The 23926-nt window shown below is 40.3% G+C and overlaps 1 protein-coding gene across 1 annotated transcript in view; it reads left to right on the top strand.

Moving 5' to 3' along the window:
- The window catches only part of MRPL48 (mitochondrial ribosomal protein L48), a 68258-nt gene that overhangs the window by 6128 nt on the left and 38204 nt on the right, over positions 1 to 23926 (top strand). The window contains exons 3-6 of the mRNA XM_045482469.1: positions 134 to 187; positions 7745 to 7926; positions 17797 to 17849; positions 20735 to 20772. Coding sequence (XP_045338425.1) covers positions 134 to 187; positions 7745 to 7926; positions 17797 to 17849; positions 20735 to 20772 — 327 coding nt within the window. The remainder of the gene's footprint in view (positions 1 to 133; positions 188 to 7744; positions 7927 to 17796; positions 17850 to 20734; positions 20773 to 23926) is intronic.

The raw sequence follows: 23926 nt of genomic DNA, 5'->3' as shown, positions 1-23926 counted from the left end.
GACTGAGTTGCACACCTAGCTGCCTGATAAATGGTTCTTTGTACCCTTCCTTCTTACAGCCTTCTATGATCTCACTAACCATTCAAGCTTCCCTCTTGCAGCCTCTTTCATCATCCTTTCTCCCTTTCTCCAGGGTTAGGTAATCCCTTCTCACTGGGCCTAGCCCTGCACAAGCAGAAAATCCCTGGTAAAGTGTAGGCTGGTGAGTCAGCATCATTCCCTTCTGGCTTTCCTTCTGGTAGCCAGCTCTCTTTCGCCTCTGGCCTTTTATCTTTTGATTTTTTCTTGTAAGTATGATTTTCTTTGTACCAAAACCATTCCAAAGAATAGAAGCTGAGAAGTTCTACCGAAGTTAAAATAGTTCTCAATTGGAGGTAGCTTAATGCATATATATTTTACTTTAGCCATAAACTAAGAGCTATTTGGCAACGTTGGGAAATTTTTTATAACAGGTACCATAGAATTATTACTTTAAAGGAAGTTTAATCTGAGATCAAACATGTTCTTCAAAAGGGCCTCCCTTTATTCTCTCTTCTTCCCTAAGGCTTTCTCTGATGTGGCTGTGCTGAGGACTGGAGCAGGGTTTTTTTTAAAGCTTTTATAGAGGGGGTACCTGGGTAGCTCAGTTGGTAAAGTGTCCAACTTCGGCTCAGGTCACGATCTCACGGTTCACGAGTTCAAGTCCCATGTCACGCTCTGTGATGACAGCTCAGAGCCTGGAGCCTGCTTTGGATTCTATGTCTCCTTCTCTCTCTGTCCCTCCCCTGCTCACGCTCTGTCTCTGTCTCTCTCTCAAAAGTAAATAAACATTAAAAAGAAATTAGGCTTTTACAGAAGGTTGACTTGTAAAAATAAAGCCAGAAAGGCAAAGTTCCTCCATGTTTTTTTGGTGTTGCAAGATCTTGGAGAAATCTAAACTCCATAATTATCACTAAGAACTTTTAAATGTTCTTTCATTCAATATTTGTTGGAGCCTCATTATGTTCTATGACCTGTGCTAAATTATTGGGATACGAAGAAAAATGAAGAATACTCCTTTAAGAATACACTGCTCAGGACTAAGTATGAGATGAAGTTGGGGCTCCTGGCTGGCTCAGTTGGTAGAGCACGTGACTCTTGATCTCAGGGTTTTGAGTTCCTGCCCCACACTGGGTGTAGAGATTACTTAAAAAAAAAATCTTAAAAAAAAAAAAGATAAAGTGGACAAATATTAGGAGACCTCTGTCTGGAGCGGGAGGGGAATTTACAAGGCTAAAGAAGTTGGTGCTTCAGTGCACTTAGCCTCCGTTCTTATCTGGGAAAAGACCTCACTGTGAGTCCCTCAGTAAAGTTGCTTGTGGCCCAAATTCATGTGTACTGTATAGACACCAGTTCACCAAGTGTTTTTTGAGATTGGCAATGGGAGGATCTCAGCACTTGTAGTTTGCTTTTGGTGTTGGTGTTGTTGACCATTAGAAGCAACATCCAGAGCTAGAAATATATTGTCATTACCCTGTTTTTTGCCACGTCCAAGTTGTTTAAGCTTAGGCAAGCCACCTATCTTCTTCCCTTTGGTTTTTTATCTACAAAGTGAGAAAACTTACCTATCGTAACTTTGATAAAATTGCATAATGTTCATGTAAGTTGTTTGAAAAGTACAAAACAATAAACAAAATAATATCTGTGTTAATCTTTTAGGTGAAAAAAATTACTCCTTTAAAAATGCTCACAATGCAAATAGTGTGTTGAGAGAAAGTGACCTCGATGTGGGGGAGGGGCAGAGAGAGAGAGAGAGAGAGAGGAGAGAGAGAGAATCCCAAGCAGGCTCCATGCTGACCATGCAGACCCCAATGTGGGACTTGATCTCACAAACCTGAAAGATCACAACCTGAGCATAAACCAAGAATTGGAGGCTTGACTGACTGAGCCACCCAGGTGCCCCAATAATTTTTTAAAGTTTGTTTGTTTGTTTATTTATTATTTATTTTGAGAGGGAGAGAGAGAGCGAGAGAGAGCAGGGGAGAGGCAGAGAGAGAGAGGGAGAGAGAGAATCTCAAACAGGCTCTGTGCTGTTAGCACAGAGCCCAAGTCAGGGCTTGAATTCAGGAACCATGAGATCATGACCCCAGCTGGGAGGACCAGTCAGATGCTTAACCAACTGAGCTACCTAGGCACCTTGCCCCAATAATTTTTTTTAAGTTTATTTATTTATTTTGAAAGAGAGAGCATGCACAGGGAACGGCCTAGAGAGAGAGAGGGAGAGAGAGAATCCCAAGCAGGCTCCACAAACACAGAGCCGGATGCAGGGCTTGATCCCACAAACCTTGAGATCATGACCTGAGCTAAAATCAAGCATCGGATGCTCAACCAACTGAACCACCCAGGTGCCCCGTAATCATTTTTTAAAGTTAAGTGATCACAAATTACTATTTGGTTCTGTTATCCTTAGCCCTACTATCTTAGCTGCCTCTCTTATAATATCCACTCATCATGAAGGCAAAACTATCCAGAACATGGACCCAAAAGGATTTGTTTCAGGCAACCTTTACAGGTGGCATTCAAATGTTCTACCCCTTTTCTTCTATTTCTCCCACTGGGGAGGTCAGGAGGAATTTGGTGAGCCTCAATCTATTTCCCACTCTAGGATGATGGCCCAAGGAGCTTCAGGAAATAAAGTGGGGGGTGGCAGCAGGTCACATGCCAGGGAGAATGTTTCTTTATATACACATTTCAGTTAAACTTGAAGTTTCTGAAACATTCACTAGTCTCTCTTTTTCAAAATCACACCATGAGTGGGGCACCCAGCTTGGCTCAATTGGTAGAGGGTGCAACTCTTGATCTCCAGGACATGAGTGCAAGACCCACATTGAGTGTGGAGCCTACTTAAAATAATAATAATAATGTTATCAACAATAATAATAATAACAAATCACACAGTGGGTAAATGATGGAAGCAGGGTTGGATCTGAGCCCATATTCTCCGCACATTCTCCCATCTCTATGTGTCTACTATGCCACTTATGGATGTACAGACAAGAATGATGTCATAGAGGTAGGAGAAAAAAGAGAAAGAAGAATAGGAAGCTTTCATTTCAGTTCACCAGATGCATATTACTATAGGCCAGGCCCTAGACTAGATGTTGAAGATACAAAGATGAATAAGGTACATCCTTTAACTTGGGCAGCTCATAGTCTGTAGGAGGATAAAGCAAGAAAGCAGGAGCCTTGGTACCTGGAAAGTTGGCCTGTGTTGAGCTATCTTGGTTTCTCTAAGGGAGTCTTAGTTTTTAGAGGCTAGAGACAAAATAAGCCAGAGAAATTACAGAATAGCTGGAGATACAAGGATTTCTGGCCACATCTGTATGTAAGTGTCTTTCTGGCAAACTCAGCAAGCTCATATTCCTTTATAACACATGACATCATCAACTGAGCTTGGAAACAATAATATCCATTCCAACACATTAATAGATATGCTGCTATGGTGTCTTTACATCCATATATGCTGATTTCACCTTCCTTTTGGGTCCTAGATTCCTGACCTTTTAAAGTATTCTAGTTGTCTTGAAAAATCCTTGTGCTTTGCCAACAGAATTAATTGTCCCTTTCTTCCTTCTTATCCCTCTTCCCCTCAGCTTTCTCCCTCCTCAGAGTGTATGAACAGTACAAAGATAGGTTTTGTATCTTATCAGGTTACATTTGCCTGGGCTAGACAAGGAAAGAAACTCTCTGGCCTAGCCAATCTGCCCTTTTGGAAACCTATAGTCACCATCCAGTGGAACAGAAGGAGCACAGGTGCTGAAATCAGGTAGGTCATCACCTGCAGTGTGACTTATGTTAACTAGGTAACTTCTTTGTTTCTTTGTTCCTCATCTATGAAACAAGTGAGTGATTCTCAACTTCACACAGGCATTGGGGGAGTTGAATGAACCTATATACCTGGAAAGACCTGACCTGGCACAAACTAAGAACTCAATAGTTTTGTTTTTTGTTTTTTTTTTTTTTTTTTTCTAAAATCTCAACAGCTTTTAGATACCCCGTGCAGGCAAAAAACAAAACAAAACAAAACAGTCACTGTGGTGGAGGAGGGGTGACTTATCTGCTATTTCTCCAGGCAGAATTAATTGCCATCTCTGTGTGGTCCCAATATTTTGCACATAATTCTGCTATTTCATTTACTATACTATATATTAATTATTTGTTACTATCTCCTCCACATATTAAATTGTGAGTTCCTCAAGAACTGAGCTCCTATCTGATTAATTTATTCTAGTGGCTAGCACAAGACATGGAGATCTGACTTCTAGCCTTGATTTAAAAGCTGATTGAGGGGTGCCCGCTGGCTCATTCGGTAGACCATGCAACGCTCGATCTTGGGGTTGTGAGTTTGAGCCTGATGTTGGGTTTAGAGATTACTAAAAGAAAGAAGTAAACTTAAAAAAAAAATAGGTAAAAGCTGATTGACTCTAAGTGAGGCTTTCTGACATTCAATTGCTTCATAATAATTTTTTTAATGTTTATTTTATTTTTGACAGAGAGAGACAGAGCATGAGTGAGGGAGGGGCAGAGAGAGAGGGAGACACACAATCCAAAGCAGGCTCCAGGCTCTGAGCTGTCAGCACAGAGCCTGACGCGGGGCTCGAACTCACAGACCGCGAGATCATGACCTGAGCCGAAGGCAGACACTCAACCGACTGAGCCACCCAGGCACCCTGTTTGCTTCATAATAATTGATAACTGCCTTCTATTAAGTGACCACTATGTGCAATGCTGTATGCTCAGAGCATCACTTAACTATGAATTTGTCCCTTTAGATGATCTCTTAGCAACTCTGCCCCTAAGAGATTAAGGGCTACCTTTGGGGGGCATAGATTTACCTACTTAGCCTTTTGCAGCTCCTTGGAATTTCATCATAGGAAAAATTGATAAAACAATAGGTTAAGGGATCTTGACAGGGTTTCTGACACCAAAGCAAACTCCCTATCACTGAAGCCCCATTCATATTTACCAGGTTTTACATCTTTTCCTTGTTAAGGAAAACAATAACAACAAAATCAGTAGCAGCAATAATAACAGCAACAATAAAAATAATTGCATATTTATTATTTCACTTGACGTTGACTTTATGTGACCATGTACTCCCTTCATACACAGAGTTCATGTGCATATCTCTGTAGTTAGAATCCCTTATTGCTTTATAATTGTTTATAATTTGACTTCCCTACTGATCTCTACCAGCCACTTAAAAAATTATAAATATTTAGGGTGTGCAATATGATGATTTGATATATATACATAATGAAATGATTATTGTGGTTCAACTAGTTAACATACCATTTCCTCATATAGTTATCTTTTGCGACGAGGGCACCTAAAATTTACTCTCTTAGCATATTTGCAGTATTCAATACAGTATTATTAATTGTAGTTATCATGTAGTACTTTAGATCTCTAAACTTAATTTATCCTGCGTAACTGGAACTTTGTACCCTTTGATCAACATTTCTCCATTCTGCCCCCCGGTCCTGCTCAAGCCCCTGGTAACCACCATTCTCTACTCTGCTTCTATGAGTCCAACTATTTTAAATTCCAAGTATAAGTGAGATAATGGAGTATCTGTCTTTCTGTGCCCATCTTATTTCATTCAGCATAATATCCTCCAGTTTCATCTATGTTTTAACAAATGACAGGATTTCCTTCTTTTGAAAGGCTGGTATAATATTTCATTATATATTCGTTATTTATACTGTTTTCCATTGTGGATATACCAACTTACGTTCTCACCAACAGTGTGCGAGGGTTTCCTTTTCTCCACATCCTTGCTGAAAGTTAGCTTTTGTCTTTTTGATAATAGCCATTCTAACAGGTGTGAGATAATATCTCATTGTGGTTTTGTTTTGCATTTCCCTGATGAGTAGTGATGTTCAGCATCTTTTTACGTACTGTTTGTGTGTCTTCTTCTGAGAAATGTCCATTCAGGTCCTCTGCCCATTTAAAAAATTCTCGATTTATAATTGACATACCATGTTATATTAGTTTCAAGTGTACAACATATATATTGATTTAACACTTCTATGTACTACTCAGTGGTCACTATGATAAGTGTAGTTACCATCTGTCACCATACAAGGTTATTACGATATTATTGCCTGTGTTCCCTATGCTGTACTTTTCATCTCCGTGACCTATTTTATAACTTAAGTTGGTACCTGTTAATCCTCTTCATCTATTTTGCCCACCCCCACCCATCTCCCCTCTGGAACACTGATTCGTTCTCTGTATTTAAGAATCTGTTTATTTTGTGTTTTAGATTCTACAGATAAGTGAAGTCATATGGTAATTGTCTTTCTCTTTCTGACCTATTTCACTTAGCATAATATCCTCTAGGCCCATCCATGTTGTGGCAATTGCCTTTGTCCATTTAAAATAGAGTGCCATTGGGGTGCCCGGGTGGCTCAGTCGGTTGAGTGTTGGTTCTTGATTTTGGCTGAGGTTATGATCTCACGGTTCATGGGTTCAAGACCCACATCCAGTTGTGCCCTGACAGCACTGAGCCTGCTTGGGATTCCCTCTCTCCCTCTCTTTCTGTCCCTCCCCTGCTCGAGCACGTGCATGCGTGCTCTCTCTCTTTCTCTCAAAATAAATAAGTAAACTTAAAAAAAAAATTTGAGTGCTATTGAGTTGAATTCCTTATATACTTTGGGTTTTAACCCCTTAGCAGAGGTATGGTTTGCAGATGTTTTCTCCCATTCTGTAGGTTGTCTTTTCACTCTGTTGATTGTTTCCTTTGCTGCACAGAAGCTTTTTAGTTTGATGAAATTCCCTATGAGCTACTTAAGTTCAGGGACCATGTAATATTCATCTCTGTATTCCCAAGATTCAATAAAAGGACTGGCACTATGTTATGATAAGTAAATGGTTAATGTGTGTAAAGTAAATGAATGTGCAGTGTCATCATTATCTCATGTGAGAAGGCTTATATAAGAGGGAAAACACTTTGCATAAGGAGACTGAGTTTGAAACTCAGCTCTGCTTCAGTTGGTTGGCCTGGAAGAAGTCTCTTAACCTCTTGGAATATCCTTATATCTAAAATCAAGTGATAATATTTCACTAACAGGCTTGTGGGGAATAAATTAAGTGATGCTCTGAGCACAATGCATTGCACATAATTGTCACTCAGTAGAAAGTAGTTATTATCGGGGTGCCTGGGTGGCTCACCCAGTTGAGCATAGGCTCAGGTCATGATCTCACGGTTCATGGGTTCCAGTCCCAAGTAGGGCTCTGTGCTGACAGCTCAAAGCCTGGAACCTGCTTCAGATTCTGTGTCTCCCTCTCACTGACCCTCCCCTGCTTGTGCTCTGTCTCTCTCTCAAAAATAAATAAATACTAAAAAAAATTTTTTTAAGTAATAAAAAAAGAAAATTATTACCAATTATTAATTACAAGGCAACTGAACGTCAGAAAAACTCGCTTAGGGCCAATCAGCTTTTAAATCAATGTTAGAAGTCAATTCTCCATGTCCTGTGCTAGCCACTGGAATGAATTAATCATACAGGATCTCAGTCCTTGAGGAACTCACAAATATGTGAAAGAGACAGTAACAATTAAGTAATACATTGTTATGTTGGATGAAATATCAGAATTGTGTGCAAAACACTGGGACAACACAGATGTGGCAATGAATTCTGGCTGGAAAAATTGCAGTGAAGGTGACATTTAAGCCGTGGTTAGGGCAGTCTTGAAGGGATTTCTAGATACTGAGTCTCAGAAACTACCGGAACCAAGGTGCTGCAGGGATTGAATGTGTCTCGGTCGGATATTGTTACTGGACCCAGGCGAGGTGTTCCGTCAGTGTTTCCAGACGCCGGGAGATCGCTGCAGCTTGGGCGGGTCTTCAGCTTGCACAACTACCGGCCGCAGCAGCAAAAGATGAACGGAGCTCTAGGAAAGGTAGGTTCCACGCACGCTAGGCGCGGCGGAGGTGGTGGGGAGACTAGAGGTGGGTGGTGGCCGCCAGGCTATCACGGCCTCTGCAGACATCCGGGTATGAAACACTGGCGAGAACAAGGTTCTCCCGGCAGCACCCGCGGCTCCTTGCGGTCAAAGGGTTGTGTTTCATCCACTCCTCCCCGGGCGAGCACAGCTGCGATTACCCGTGGGCCACGCCCCCTCCGCTAGCCACGCCCCCTCCGCTAGCCACCCTCGCCACCCATTGGCCTGGAAAGGGAAGAGCCGCACAGTGGAAAACTCTTAAGAGATTGTCGGAACCTATGCTGGTGCCGACAATGTCTGTGACCTTGAGCAGGTCATTTTTATTTTTGCGTTAAGTAATCAACTTCCAGAGTGTTTTAACTTGGTGACCTGATTAGGATGTGAGGCTACTTGACGATAAGAAAAGGATAATAAGCTAAAATTTTACCTAACAAAACCCTATTTAAATGACTTCAGTAAAACCGTCTGAATCACGGTAAAGGCAGTCCTTGGTCTTCTCTTGCCCTTTTAACAGACGAACAGATTACAGGTGTGTTGTTTTAGATATATCATGATGCTTAGAATGATGTCTTACTTTTAGCGATTTTTGTTAAAATTGTATTTTAGCCGTTAATTGTAGAGATTATGTCTCCATGATATACAGATCAGCATGATCTTTGCTGTTCATGGATCTACCAGTAGGTATCTTCGGGTGGGCCCTGAATGTCTTTAGGCTTGTTTCCTTAATGGTGCACACCTTGCTTCTTTATGAAATAACTCACTGATGTTCACCTCAGCCTAATTGTGAGAATTTGGCCAGATCTGGTGAAAGGATAATAGAAAAAAATCAGGAAGTTTCAAAGTTCCATTGTTAAAGATAATCAGATTGGTGACTCTGTGCTCCTGCTGTATTTCTTTTTATTCTGAGGACTGCTGAAAGGGAGGGATACTTTTTCAAAGAATACTGTTTTCTACCATTCTCTACTACAGGAGACCCCATGGAAATCTGTCATTAGGGCATCACCTAAAGATTCAAGGGCAGATAGGACCTCTCCAAGTCTGATGCCACTGTTACCTTTCAGACACCTTTGTTATTGATTTTGTTCTTCCACTCTGCTCTATTGCTTTGGCCAGAGAGTCTTCACTTGGAGTGTCCTCACCTTCTCACCACCCATCCAAATGCTCCATCCCTCAGCACCCAGCTCAGGTCTCATCTTTTCCATAAAACCTTTCTGACCACACTGTCTAAAATGCCTCAACTAGCTAGTGTTATCCTTTGGCATCTAATCATATGTAGTCTTGTGACCATCTTTGCCTCAGCCTGTCTGGAAGTGTTAGTTAATACTTTACGTTTATAAGGAAAAGCCATGCGACTTGCATCACACCCGGATTGTATCTCTTGTGAGGTATATGACCTTAGGTGGGTTATTTGAGCTCTCTGTGCTTCAGTTTCATATCTATAGAATGCAGATGATAATGCCCACCATATGGAATTGTTGTAAAGATTATACAAGATAATGTAAATAAGATTAGTTTGTAAGGTGTGAAGGAATATATGCAGGAATATTGATATTATTTCACAGTTTATATACTGCTTTCATTTGCATAATTTCATTTGATTTTCACAGTATTATGAGATAATCTTGGCAGGCACAACAAATCAGGAAATGGAAGCAAGCTACTGGCACAGTGTCTGGTACATAATAGTTCTCAAATATTCTACTGAATGCCTGAGTGAATGAATGCTCTTTTTTTAAATAGGTCAACAGCCATTTAAGTGGTAGAGCTGAGACTGGAGCCAAGATTTTCTACCTCTCCTAAGACCCAACTACTTTTCCTTTTTCATTCCTCATTTCACAGATGAGGAGAACCAAAACCTTCCTTAACCTTCCCAGTCCTTTCCATCTTTGTGACCTGTACAGCCCATTATACTGCTCTCACATTGCAGTGTAATAAATAATTTGCACATCTCCTGCCTTCACTAGAAAGATTTGAGAGTAGGCAACTGTATTTTTTTTTTTTAACGTTTATTTATTTTTGAGACAGAGAGAGACAGAGCATGAACGGGGGAGGGGCAGAGAGAGAGGGAGACACAGAATTGGAAGCAGGCTCCAGGCTCTGAGCCATCAGCCCAGAGCCCGACACGGGGCTCGAACTCACGGACTGTGAGATCGTGACCTGAGCTGAAGTCGGACGCTTAACCGACTGAGCCACCCAGGCGCCCCCAACTGTATTTTCTTTATGTCTATATGTACCCAGCCCACAGTGTACTTGGCCTAAAGTAGCTCCTGATAAATATTGAGTGAATAAGTGACTGAACAAAAATTGACATTACATGCAAGTAAATGGTAGAGCTGGGACTAGAACTTCAGACTCTTAGCTCAGTGTTCTTTCCTTAGGAGCCCGAGGAGTTTTTAGCTTACAGTCATCTCCCATTTTAGGTGAGTGAAAAGCCCTGCTTTAGTGGAATAAAACAGGGTGGGATTACATACCTCTTTGGGTCAATAAAAGTAGTAAGTAGAAGTAGTGTTAAGACCATAATGCTGATATTCATCAACCCCCAGAAAACATACTGATTGATCAAGATGGCAGGATGATGTCTGTGGAAGTCAGAACGTACCAGGGAATGAGTAATGACTCACCTGTGGAGTTACTTTACACATAAAATGGATGGTCCTGGAATATCAGGCTTAGGTCTGAATGTCACTCACCCTGAGATTACTGTTCTTCCCTCTGGGATTACCATACCTCTGAGCCACAAGGATATGGTTAGGTGAGGTGTGGTGATCACAAAAGGTATGCCAGAAGGAGCAACCTTGGGTACTGATCTCATTGTAAGATGTTTTCAACTAAAAACATTGAAGTCTAACGTGGGGTAGAGTTCATGTAAACAAAGAGCAGTGAGGACTGAAGCAAATGACAAACCAACAGACATGAATTAGGAGGACATAAGATGTGACATAGGAGGGCACACGTTTCAGGGTGCCTAGAAAGGCAGGGAGTCCCAAAGCCCAGGAAAGTGGTCAGGAAGTTGGCTATTTTCTGGTTACTATTAGACTGTAAGCTCTGCAGGACAGGGATATTTTACTATTTTGTTCATGGTTTTCTCCTTAACACCTGTCACACACTAAAGTACATATTGTTTAATAAATGAGGAGCTGAACAATCACCACATCATCATCACTGCTACCAATTTGATCATTAACAATGTGCCTTGCACTTGATAAGTCCTTTTTATTTATTATCTAATTTAATCGTATCAACAACTCTTATGAGATAAATATTTTTATAACCTCTTTAAAGATAAGGAAATGAGGTTTGGATGGATTTATTAATTAAAAAAAATTTTTTTTTTCAACGTTTATTTATTTTTGGGACAGAGAGAGACAGAGCATGAACGGGGGAGGGTCAGAGAGAGAGAGGGAGACACAGAATCGGAAACAGGCTCCAGGCTCTGAGCCATCAGCCCAGAGCCTGACGCGGGGCTCGAACTCACGGACCGTGAGATCGTGACCTGGCTGAAGTCGGACGCTTAACCGACTGCGCCACCCAGGCGCCCCGTATTTATTAATTTAATCAGCAGATGTTTACTGACCACCCACAATGTGCCAGAGTATGGTAGGTGTTGGGATGTAGCAGTTTCCTGTCTTCATGGAGCTTATATTCTTAGCAAAATAGACAGGCCAATTAAGCATATAACTACTTAATTAATTGTGATAAATGCCCCAAAAGAGATTCTGGGTGCTGTGTGAGTGTATAACAGCAGGATCCGGGCACATCTGAGCAGTAAGGAAAGTTTTCTTGAGGATGTTACATGACTAAGACTTAAAGAATGCTAGAATTCAGACAGACAGAGAGTATGTGCAAAGGCCCTTAAATGAGAACACGTTTGGAGTTCCAGAGGGCCCAGAAGATACTGGGAATGAGAGAAGCAGTGGGACTTGAACCAAGGGAGAATGTGCAGAGAAATGTGGGGATGAGACTTGGGGAGATGGTAGGGGATTGGACTTAAATTTCAGGTAACCACAGGTGTTTTGAAACAGTTTAGCCCTGGAGGAAGGTAGGAAATTGGGCTTAATGAAGGTCAACTGTGGCCTAGAAGTACCATCCAGCACTGGTGGAAGGCCAGACGTTTCTTTCTTTTTAAAAAAATTGAGATATCATTCATATACCATAATATTTGCCCTTTTAAGATGGACAATTGAGTGGTGTTTAGTATATTTACAGAGTTGTGCAGCTATCATCAAAATCTAATTCCAGAACATTTTCTTCTCTGCAAGAAGAAACTCTGTACCCATAAGCAGTCATTCCTCATTCACCCCTCTGCCCATCCCCATGTAATCACTGATCTGCTTTCTGTCTGTATGGATTTGTCTGTTCTGGTCATTTCATGTAAGTAAATCATAAGTATGCAGAGCCAAGTATATATTTTTTTTTAATTTTTTTTTTTAACGTTTATTTTATTTTTGAGACAGAGACAGAGCATGAACAGGGGAGGGGCAGAGAGAGAGGGAGACACAGAATTGGAAGCAGGCTCCAGGCTCTGAGCCATCAGCCCAGAGCCCGGCGCGGGGCTTGAAGTCACGGACCGTGAGATCGCGACCTGAGCTGAAGTTGGACGCTTAACCGACTGAGCCACCCAGGCGCCCCCCCAAGTATATTTTTTAACATTTATTTATTTATTTATTTATTTATTTATTTATTTATTTATTTGAGAGAGAGACAGAGAGTGCACACATGCAAGCACGGGCAGGGGAGGGGCAAAGAGAGTGAGAGAGAGAATCCCAAGCAGTCTGTGCACCATCAGCACAGAGCCTGATGCAGGGCTTGAATTCATGAACCATGAGATCATGACCTGAGCTGAAACCAAGAGTCAGATGCTTAACCAACTGAGCCACCCAGGTACCCTGAAGCAATGTATTTCTTCCTAAAAAAAAAAAAAAAAATTAATGTTTATTTTTGAGAGGCAGAGAGACAGAGCATGAGTAGGGAGGGGCAGAGAGAGAGGGAGACAGAATCTGAAGCATGCTCCAGGCTCTGAACTGGCAGCATGGAGCCCGATGCAGGGCTCGAACCCACAAACTGAGAAATGATTTGAGCCAAAGTTGGACACTTAACCGACTGAGCCACCCAGGCGCCCCAGAGGCCAAATATTTCTTAAGTGACTTGCCAAAGATCAGACAGCTAGCTATTAAAATGGAAGTTTCAGTATTTAAACCCAGGTTTGTGTGAATCTATAATCTGTGCTCCTAATAGCCATAAAGACTCAGTGCAAAGATGGACTTGGACAGTCAACATATTAAACATATGAGGAAGAGACTTGGCCAAAGGGAAAACTACAAACAAAAGCAATTTTGAAAGAATTTAGGAAAAAGTTGGCCAGAACACCACTTGCCAGCTGCGTGCTTTAGGCACATGAATTCACCTTTCTGAGCTTTGGTTTCCTCACAGTTAAATGGGGGTAGAAATACCTACCTCACAGAATAGTTGTGAGGATTAAGGGAAATGATGTTTGGCATATAGCAGGTGCTCAGCGAATGGTGGGATTATTGATGCCATTATTATTAGCATATGAATTTCATACTAATATAAATTAGTATCATTCTTTTGAGAGGTAGTGTGGTAGAATGGAAGGCGTGGACTTTAGATTCACTCAGACTTGGGTTTGAATTCTTGGTGCCTCTTATCAAACCTATAACTTTGGGCAATTTTCCTAAACCTTTGGTTTTTCCTCTATAAAATGGATGCAATTATCTCAATTATGCCTCTATCGGAGGATTAGTTTAAAGATGAACTGAAATAGTATATGCAAAGTGCTTACCACAAAGAAGGTACTCAATACATGATGTAACTGCTACTTTAAATATTTGTTGATATAGAAATGTATTCTGTTAATATTTGTAAAACAACTTTCAGTTGCTTTCATGGGCCCCTGACTCACTGTTGTCACCACTCACCCTGGGATTCTGGGTGTGTGAAGATACTCATTCCGTATAGATTTCTCCCCATGACTTCAGTTCTCTGTAGCTGCGCAGTCCCCTGGTTCTTGGCTCCTGAGCTCATGGCACAAGTATTTTTGTAACCCACTGCAGCAGCTGTGTCCTCATTCATTCATTCATTCACTAGCGTCACCACCTCCTCTCCCATTTGCTGTGGAGCTATTGCTGCTTTTCATTTGCTGATTGGGAGGGAGTGGGTATTTGTGGATACAGTCCCAAAATAGATTACTTTTGTTCTGATAAATAATGCCGAGCATTGAGCATCGAGCATCGCAGGGAAGAGGAATCACATTTCCCAGAGCTGAAAGGGAGAGTTCAGGCTACAATTTGAATGTCTTCCAGAAAGTTGTCAACCCTTAATCCTGGCTTTTAGATAATTAAATCCTTTGGTTTTGTAGAGACTCAGAAATCTGAATGATTAAAGTGAGGAAAATTCAGTGTCCTCTAGATCTTTCTTCCCATCCAATTCTTCTGTATGAGGTAACCCACTTAATATATTTTCTTCACTCATTTCTATTCTGTTTGTCACGATTGATAGACCTTGGGCCTGGAGGAATCTTAGACTAATCTGCTCCAGCTTCACAGAGGGGAAGTACTGGCCAAGGTGTGATGGCTGGTGGCTGGAGCTCCTGTCTCCCAAGGCTCCCCGTTGCCTACCTGGTTTTTATGCTGGCTAATATTAGGTTAAGCATATTGTGCACATAATTACAAAGTCTTTTAGTATCTGGTTAATTGCAGTTTTAAGGATTGCCTATACATTTTGCCTTTCCTTCCATCTATTCATATCCTTTCCAATCTTCATGACCTCACATTCTCTGAGAGACTTTTCCTAAATTTGATCACCCCCAGCCCAATTTCTTAAGCACTAACACATATGAGAGAGGATATAGATGGTGGGAAAATTATGGACTTTAGAGTCAGAGAATTCTAAGATCGTATGTTAGTTCTGATAATGGCTGTTTGACTTTGGGTAGATTACTTAACATCCATTTCTTCACCTGTAAAATGAGGTAATAATACTTATTCTGATTCAGATGCATGGTAGGTACTCAACAAAATAGATGTGGGTGCTTAATAAATGGCATTCATTCACTTTCTAATCATTTATTTATTCACAAAAACAAACCTTGACTGAAAGTCTACAACGTGCCTGAGAAGAATACATGACCTCTGCCCCTGAGGAGCTCTTAGTTTAGCATAGTGGTGTATGGGTGAATCTTCTGGGGAGAATGTTCATGACTTTGAGCAGATTCTCAGTGTCTGTATCACCCCAAACGCTAAGGACTTCTGCTGGCCATCTCCACCTGAATTTCCTGCCAGAGGTGCTTATTATTCGTATCACGTATTTTGTCTTAAATCATATAATGCTTGTGGTATATTGCTTAGCTGTTTATTTTTATTTTATTTTATTTTTTAAGGCTTATTTATTTTTGAGAGAGAGAGTGCAAGAGGGAGAGGGGCAGAGAGAGAGAGGGAGACAGGATCCCAGGTAGGCTCTGCACTGACTGCAGCCAGCTGGATGCCAGGCTCAAAGTCATGAACCATGAGATCCTGACCTGAGCCAAAGTCAGACAGAAGCTCAACCAACCAAGCCACCCAGGTGCCCACTTAGCTGTTTAATATAGATGTATGTCTGTATCTCCAGCCATTCAAACTCCTACAGGACAGGGATTGTGCTGTTTTTTTAGCAGCTCTGTTGAGATACAATTCATATGCCATACAATTCACCCATTTAAAGTGTACAATTCAATGGCTTTTAATATATTCAGAGTATGGGGTGCCTGGCTGGCTCATCCAGTAGAGTATGGAAGAGCATGTGTTCAAGCCCTACATTGGGCTTAGAGATTACTTTAAAACACACACACACACACACACACACACACACACACACACACACACACACACAGAGTGTGCATCCTTCACTACAATCTATTTTAGAACATTTTGGTCACCCCAAAAAGAAACCCCATATCCCTTAGGTGTCATCCCCACCATCTCAGACTCTAGCTGTAGGCAACCACTAATCTACTTTCTTTCTCAATAGGTTTGCCTGTTTTGGGTATTTCATATAAATGGAGTCATATAATATCTGGCTCTTTGTGACTGGCTTCTTTCACTTAGTGTAATATTTTCAAAGTCTGTCTATGTTGTTACATTTTGTTTTTATATTCCCTTTAATACTTAGCACAGTAGTTGGCATATAACAGCCTTTTAAAAAATAAAATTTAGGGGCGCCTGGGTGGCGCAGTCGGTTAAGCGTCCGACTTCAGCCAGGTCACGATCTCGCGGTCCGTGAGTTCGAACCCCGCGTCGGGCTCTGAGCTGATGGCTCAGAGCCTGGAGCCTGTTTCCGATTCTGTGTCTCCCTCTCTCTCTGCCCCTCCCCCGTTCATGCTCTGTCTCTCTCTGTCCCAAAAATAAATAAATGATAATAAAAAAAAAAAATAAAAAAAAAATAAAATTTATTTTATTATATTAAAAAAACTATTTTTTTGTTGTTTATTTTGAGAGAGAGTGTTTGTGAGCAGGGGAGGGGCAGAGAGAGAGGGAGAGAGAGAATCTCAAGCAGGCTCTGTGCTGTCAGCACAAAGCTTGATACCAGGCTCGATCTCACGAGTCATGAGATCATGACCTGAGCTAAGATCAAGAGTCGGAAGCTTAACCAACTGAGCCATCCAGACCCCACAATAAAATTTATTTTATTTTAGTTTTAGAATTACAGAAAAGTTGCAACGATAGTACAGAAAATTTCCACATACCGCACATCCAGTTTTGACTATTATTATCTTACACTTTTCATAAATTAATCAACTGATATTGATATATTATTAACTAAAGTCCATATTTTTTCCTATTTCTTTCATTTTTTTTTAAATCTAATGTCATTTTTCTGTTCCAGGATTCCATCCAGGATATTATATTACATTTAGTCATTACATTTAGTCACCACGTCTCCTTAGGCTTCTCTTATCTATGACAGTTTCTCAGACTTTCTTTGTGTAATAGGTTTTTAACATGTACATGTTGAAGGGATTTAAATTGTTACCCGTAGAGGACAGGACTGTCTCTTTACATTAGAGAGTCTTAGGACATTTAGTATTTATTATCTAGTTATTTTATAAAAAGACCTCTATGTTAAACACTCCCTTAGTAAAGTTATACCACTGATCTTTCAAGTGGATGCCAGTAGGGCAGAGTGAGCTTGAAGTAACTGGGGAGGGTGGAAACTCAGGGAAGTTGCCACTGCTACTATCTCCTGTCATTGTTTTGTTGATATTGGCATTTATTATTATTATTATTATTATTATTATTATTATTATTATTGAGACTGTGCTGTAACAGAGGCATAGCCTCTGGAGTAAAACAGTCCTGTTAGGCCCTTATTAGCTGTAATTTCTTAGAATATAAATTCTGTGGGCCCCAGCTGTCTCACCTGTAAAATTGCCTTGCAGTGTGTTGAAAATTAAGGAAGAATTAAGAAAGTCCCTTGCATGGTGCCTGTGCTTGGCAGATGCATAGTTGTTGATTGATATTAGAAAAAAATTAGATTAAATTGGAAAGGGAAAATACGGTAAAAAAAAAAAAAAAAGAGTAGCATGGGAAGAGAACTTCTGGGTGTTTTGTTTTGTTTTGTTTTGTTTTAGCATTTTCTATAGTGGGTGGAATAAGAAAGAAGATGACTTTGGTTTGCCTACATATTTGTTGTCAACTGAAGGACATCATCTTTCCTAGACAAGAGCCTTTGGGTTCTTTTTGGTTTGTGTGCTTTGAGTTTCTAGCCTCTTTATGAAGAAGTGCTTGGAAGGCTATGAATGGTTAAGGTTGTCCTAACATGGCTATTTTGCTGTAGGTGCTGTGTCCAAGGAATGATACCATTTTTAAGCAAGTCTTTTCTCTCTTAAGGTAAGGATATTAATAACAGTGGTTAAATATAGCCAATATTTGCACTCGGCTAGGGTTTACCCATCATTTGTCTTTCATCATTTCCACTTGTGTGTCTGCTAAACATCTCAAGTATTAACTCTCCTGCCATTTTTCTCTTTCTCCATTCTCAGTAAATGACAACTCCATTCATGTAGTTGCCCAGGCCAAAGTTCTTGCAGTCAGTCTTGACACTGTTATTTTTCTCACTGTACATCCAATTCTTTAACAAATCCTCTCAGCTCTACTTATGAAATATATACAGAGTCAGACCATTTCTCACCTCCAGTTTCAGGTCTCATGCTTTCTGTTTTGCTAAACTACTAGGGACCAGTTCCTTCTAATCTTCTTTATTACCATCATCCTGTCTCCTAACTGTTCCTCCTTCTTTTTGATTTTAGCATGAAGGATAGAAGACAAAACTTAGTTTGTATTTGACAAAACTTAGTTTTGTCTTCTAATCGGAGTGGTCCATTTATTTATTAATGTTTCTTATTTATTTTGATAGAGGAAGAGAGAGAGAGAGGGAGAGAGAGAGAGGGAGAGAGAGAGAGAGAGAGAGAAAGAGAGAGAGAGAGAGAGAATCCCAAGCAAGCTCTGAGCTGTCAGTGCAGAACCCGATGTGGGGCTTGAACTTATGACCAGTGAAATCATGACCTGAGCCAAACTCGAATCGGAGGCTTAACCAGCTGAGCCACCCAGGTGCCCCCAGAGTGGTTCTTTTTAAAATCAAGTTTCTCTTTCAGAACTCTCCAACGGTATCCCACCTTACTCAAAATAAAATTTACACTCCACCATATCCTGCAAGGCTTTACATAATCTGTTCCCTCATCTGCATACTACTTCTTACTCAGTTTTAGCCACACTGGTGGCTCCCTTTCTAGTCCTTGATGATCTAAGCACTCTCCTACCCCAGGATCTTTGCCCATTCTTCCCTTAGATATCCATATGGCTTGACCCCCTTACCTTATTCAGGTTTGTGCCCAGATGTCATCTTATCAGAGAGGTCTGCAATGACTACCCTATGTAAAATAGCTCCCTCCACCCCAATCAGACTTTATTTCCTTACCTTGCTTTGTTTTTCTTCATTGCAGGTATCACCACCTGACACATTTTATATATATTGTATGTGTACAGATACCAGATATTTAAATTGTCTTCCCTATCTGTCCCCTAGAATATAAGTATCATGTAGATAAGGATTTTGTTAGTGTTGTTTCCTGCTGTATCCTTAGAGCCTAGAATGGTGTCTTGCACGTAGTAGGCATTTAATAAATATTTGTTTAATGAACAAATAGATCCTTATAGTGATCTCGTGAAACAGGTCATATTATCTTAATTTTATACATAAATAACTTAGGTACAGAGAGGTAAATTAATTGCTCCAAGATGACTTAGCTAATATGTTGTTGGAGTTAGGATTCAAACCCAAGTTCTTTTTTCACTGCCTTGCATATATAGTTTGCTACCTCCCATCTTCTCTAGATGATAATGAATGGCATTTGGTGGTTTATTTCTCTATTCAGTAGAGATATTCACTGAGTGTTTTATGTGTGGCGGCCATATAATATAAAACAATGAATTGTATATCTCCCTGGACCACATGACAGTCATGAGACTGAATGATTTCTTTAATCCTTTACATTTATTGAGGCCTCTCTTCTATTATTCCCTTTCCATCTTAATCTATTTTTCCATCATTAATCAGTCAACTCTTCAATAAGTAGTTACTGTAGAACCATTTTACATGTTCTATCTAATCTTTACAAAAACATGACAGGACAAATATAAATATTGTCATTTTACAAAAGAGGAAACTGGCTCAGAGAGTTTAAGATAGATTTTCAATCTCATGGGATTATACTATTATTATCTGCATTTTAAAGAGGAGATAACTGAGTTACAGAGATCTAAAAGAACTTGTTGAAGGTCACAGTTTGAACATGGTAGAGAGGAAGCATTTAATCACAGATCTGCTTGTCTCCCAACTTGTTCTGCAATTTAGTTTCAAAACTTCGCAGGATGCTGAACCTGATAACCTAGTGAGCTGACAGAGCCGCATTATTCTCTTCCATGTTCTTTGGTTTCTGTATTCAGTCTGCAGTCATTGCTGTCCTTTCCTCTCCTCTCCCTGGGCATGTTCTAATAATGCAAGACTACCACCTCACTAGTTCTTTTGCCTCAGTCTCACCTCTTCCCATTCATTGCTCACCTGCTGCCAAGGTTAACTTTCCAAAGCTTAATTTAACTTGATCGTGTCACTCCTGTGCTTAAACTCGGCGAGGAGCTTCCCACTGCCTATACAGAGTAAAGACCAAACTCCTTATCACAGCGTACGAGGTTCTTCCTCACCTGGCCCAGGAGAACCTCTTTCACCAACTCCCCTTTTCCCTGCTGCTTAAGTTCTACCCATATCCAGCTGCTTGCTGTTCCCCAAACATACCACTTTCATACCTCTGCCTGGAATGCTTTTCCTTAAGGCTAAATAGTTGAGAACGGTTCTTCATTTTTAAAACTCCAGTCAAACAGTTTTACCCCCCTAGCAGAAATGACCACATTTTCCTTCATGTTCCACCAAATCTTGTATAAGCTTTCATTCTGGATCAGCAATGTATTGTGGCTCACATTTGTTTACATGTCTCTCTCCCAACTAGACTATAGAGAGAGACATTTTACTTATTTTTATATCCTCAGGATGTCTGGCACACAATAGGCACTTAATAATGTTTGTGGAAAGACGGGAAGGAGGGAATAAGGGAATTTCTAGCATTGACTTATCCTTAATGAGACGCATACACGTTTTGGTAATGGTATAGATTAAATGTGGGTATCTGATTTTATTCAGCATACTCTTTCCCTCTTTTTAGATTCAGAACTTCAGGAGAAAATCCCATCTGTTCTGCAGGTATGTGGTTATTTCCTGATATAGTCTGCCTGCTTTAAGTGACCCTCTAATGCTCTGTAATAATTTTGTCTAGAAATATTCCTAACATATCTTTGAGAAGAGTGGCTGGGACCACATTCCACCCCTCACGTGGAATTGGGCAATGGGCAAGAATCTAGAGTAGTGGTTAAGAGCAAGAGCTCTGTAGGAAGTTTGGATTCCAGCTCTACTGCATACTTACTCTGTGACCTTTGGCTACCTCGCCATAGCTTGCTTTCCTCACTTAAAACAATGAGGATAATTATAGTACAAGCTACAGTGAATTATTTGAAGATTCAATAAGATGAAATACCTAAAATTAATTATTGTAATTGTAATTGCTACTATTTCAGACCTGTATTTCATGTCTATCATCTACCAGGCAAGGGCTTTTCTTACAGTATTTTGTCCAAAATAAATGTCCATTCAATCTGATTAACTCAATAAATTTCAATATGCTTCAACCCAATTACTTTCCCTTTTTACTTTGTCTATTATGTGAGAAGTTTCAAAGTAGTTGTTTGATTTTAATGACATCTGTCATCTGCCTAAAGAGTCAGAGGCAAAGGAAAGGGAGAAAAGAAGGGAACTAACGTTTACTGAGCGCCTCACATAATGTCAGGCAGTACATGAAGAGGTTTTACATCTATTATTTTTTTTCAGAAGATGGCAGCAGTTATGTAGAGCATCACCATTTCTACCAGCCCCACTGCCCAGCATCTCAAAATATGGGCTTATTTTTATTTATTCATTCTCTCAACAAATATTTATTGTACCAAGATGTGTTTCAGGTGCTGGGATACAACGTTGAGAGCATACAGTCCTTGCCATTTGGAAAGCTTACAGTCTTGAAAGAATTTTTTCCCTAAGAACATATAGTGAACACTTTTCTACCCACCAATTATTTATTTTTTTAAATTATTATTCATTTTTTTGAAGAGAGACAGTGTGAGCAGGAGAGGGGCAGAGAGAGAGGGAGACACAGAATCTGAAGCAGGCTCCAGGCTCTGAGCTGTCAGCACAGAGCCCAACGTGGGGCTCAAACCCATGAACAGTTAGATCATGACCTGAGCCATAGTCGGACACTTAACCGACTGAGCCACCCAGGTGCCTCTCTACCCATCATTTAGAATAATTTGTTGTTAACATTTTGCTTTCTCTATCAGGCATCAAGACACTTCACTCTTTTTTTTTTTTTTTTTTTTTTTTTTTTTTTTTTTTTTTAAATTTTTTTTTCAACGTTTATTTATTTTTGGGACAGAGAGAGACAGAGCATGAACGGGGGAGGGGCAGAGAGAGAGGGAGACACAGAATCGGAAACAGGCTCCAGGCTCTGAGCCATCAGCCCAGAGCCCGACGCGGGGCTCAAACTCACGGACCGCGAGATCGTGACCTGGCTGAAGTCGGACGCTCAACCGACTGCGCCACCCAGGCGCCCCGACACTTCACTCTTAAACAGCTCAGCATTTCTAGAAATAAGGACATTCTCTACATTCTGTTAAAGAACTGCAATACTATCATCTTACTCAGGAAAATTAATAGTAATGCTCCCATATCATCTAATACTCTATCCATTTCCGTAATTACCTGCAAAATGTCTTTTCTGGGCATTGTTTATAACCAAAAGCCTGTGAAATTTCCCACTTTGTATTTCAATGTTATGTCACTTTTAATCTAGAGCAGTTCTACCACTTTTTTTATTTCTAACAGTAACATTAAAAAAAATAATTTATTGTCAAGTTAGCTAACATACAGTGTATACAGTGTGCTTTTGGCTACGGGAGTAGATTCCCATGATTCATCACTTACATAACAGTAACTTTTTGACTAGGTCAGACCATCTGTCTTATAGAATGTCCTCCCTTCTTGATTTGTCTGATTGTTTCCTACTGGTGTTGTAGAACATGTTCTGTCTCCTTCCTACAACCTGGAAGTTAGCTCTAAAAGCTTGACAAGATTTAAATTAAACCATTTAAGCAAGAAAATTTCATAACAGATGCCCTGAACTTCATTTTTAAAAAAATGTTTATTTATTTTTGAGAGAGAGTACAAATGGGGGAGGGGTAGAGAGAGAAGAAGACAGAATATCTGAAGCAGGTTCCCTGCTGACAGCAGAGAGATGGATGCAGGACTAGAACTCACGAACCAACCATGAGATCATGACCTGAGCCCAAGTCGGACGCTTAACCAACTGAGCCACCCAGGTGCCCCGATTCAGGTGCCCTGAACTTCATATGGCATCCTATCAGGAGATTAAAAAAAATAACTAAGAATATCTAATTATAAAATTGAAAGACATGCATTTAAAGAATATGGGAAATAAACATACATATACACAAGAAGAAGCTGAAGTAGACAGAAAATAAAAATAATACTATTCAGAAATTATTGTTTAACATTTTGTTGTGTATCCTAACAGGTCTTTTTCTAGGCGTTTATATCTCTTTCTCCATAGATAGATAAATACATACATACATAAGTAGGTGGGTAGAGAGATGGATTTTGTTTGTTTTGCAGTGATGGGAACAAATGATGTAATGTTTTATAATCTTTTTTTTTTCTTAATCCATAGTGAATATGTCTCTACTACCTTGAAGATATAAGTATAGTTATTTTGAATGTACTGCCTTATATTGGACAGTTCGAAGGGGAAGATTTTGTTTTTTAATTTTTTTTAACGTTTATTTATTTTTGAGAGAGAGACAGATCGTGAGTGGGGCACGGGCAGAGAGAGGGGTAGGCACAGAATCCGAAGCAGGCTCCAGGCTCTAAGCTGTCAACACAAAGCCTGAAGGCAGGGCCTGAACCCACAAGCAGCAAGATCATGACCTGAGCCAAAGTCAGGATGCTCAACTGACTGAGCTACCCAGGTACCTGAAGGGAAGATTTTGAGTCTGGCTTTGAACATGTTGAATTGGAGTGTCTATGGGGAGGATAGTAGCCCATTGGATACATTGATACTGAATTCAAATTATAGGTCTGGATTGAAACTGTACATTTGGAAACCATCATATTGTCAATGTTAATTGAAGTCATGACAGTGAATGGGATCATGTGAGGAGAACAAATGGAGAAAAGGCCCAAGAATCAGGCCCTTAGGAACCCCAACATTTAAAAACTGGGTAGAGGGTGAAAG

Source organism: Leopardus geoffroyi, chromosome D1 (genome assembly GCF_018350155.1).
Source record: "Leopardus geoffroyi isolate Oge1 chromosome D1, O.geoffroyi_Oge1_pat1.0, whole genome shotgun sequence".
In the NCBI taxonomy this organism is placed as follows: domain Eukaryota; kingdom Metazoa; phylum Chordata; class Mammalia; order Carnivora; family Felidae; genus Leopardus; species Leopardus geoffroyi.
Note: the sequence above shows the minus strand (reverse complement) of the source record. Positions and strands in the feature narration are given on the sequence as shown.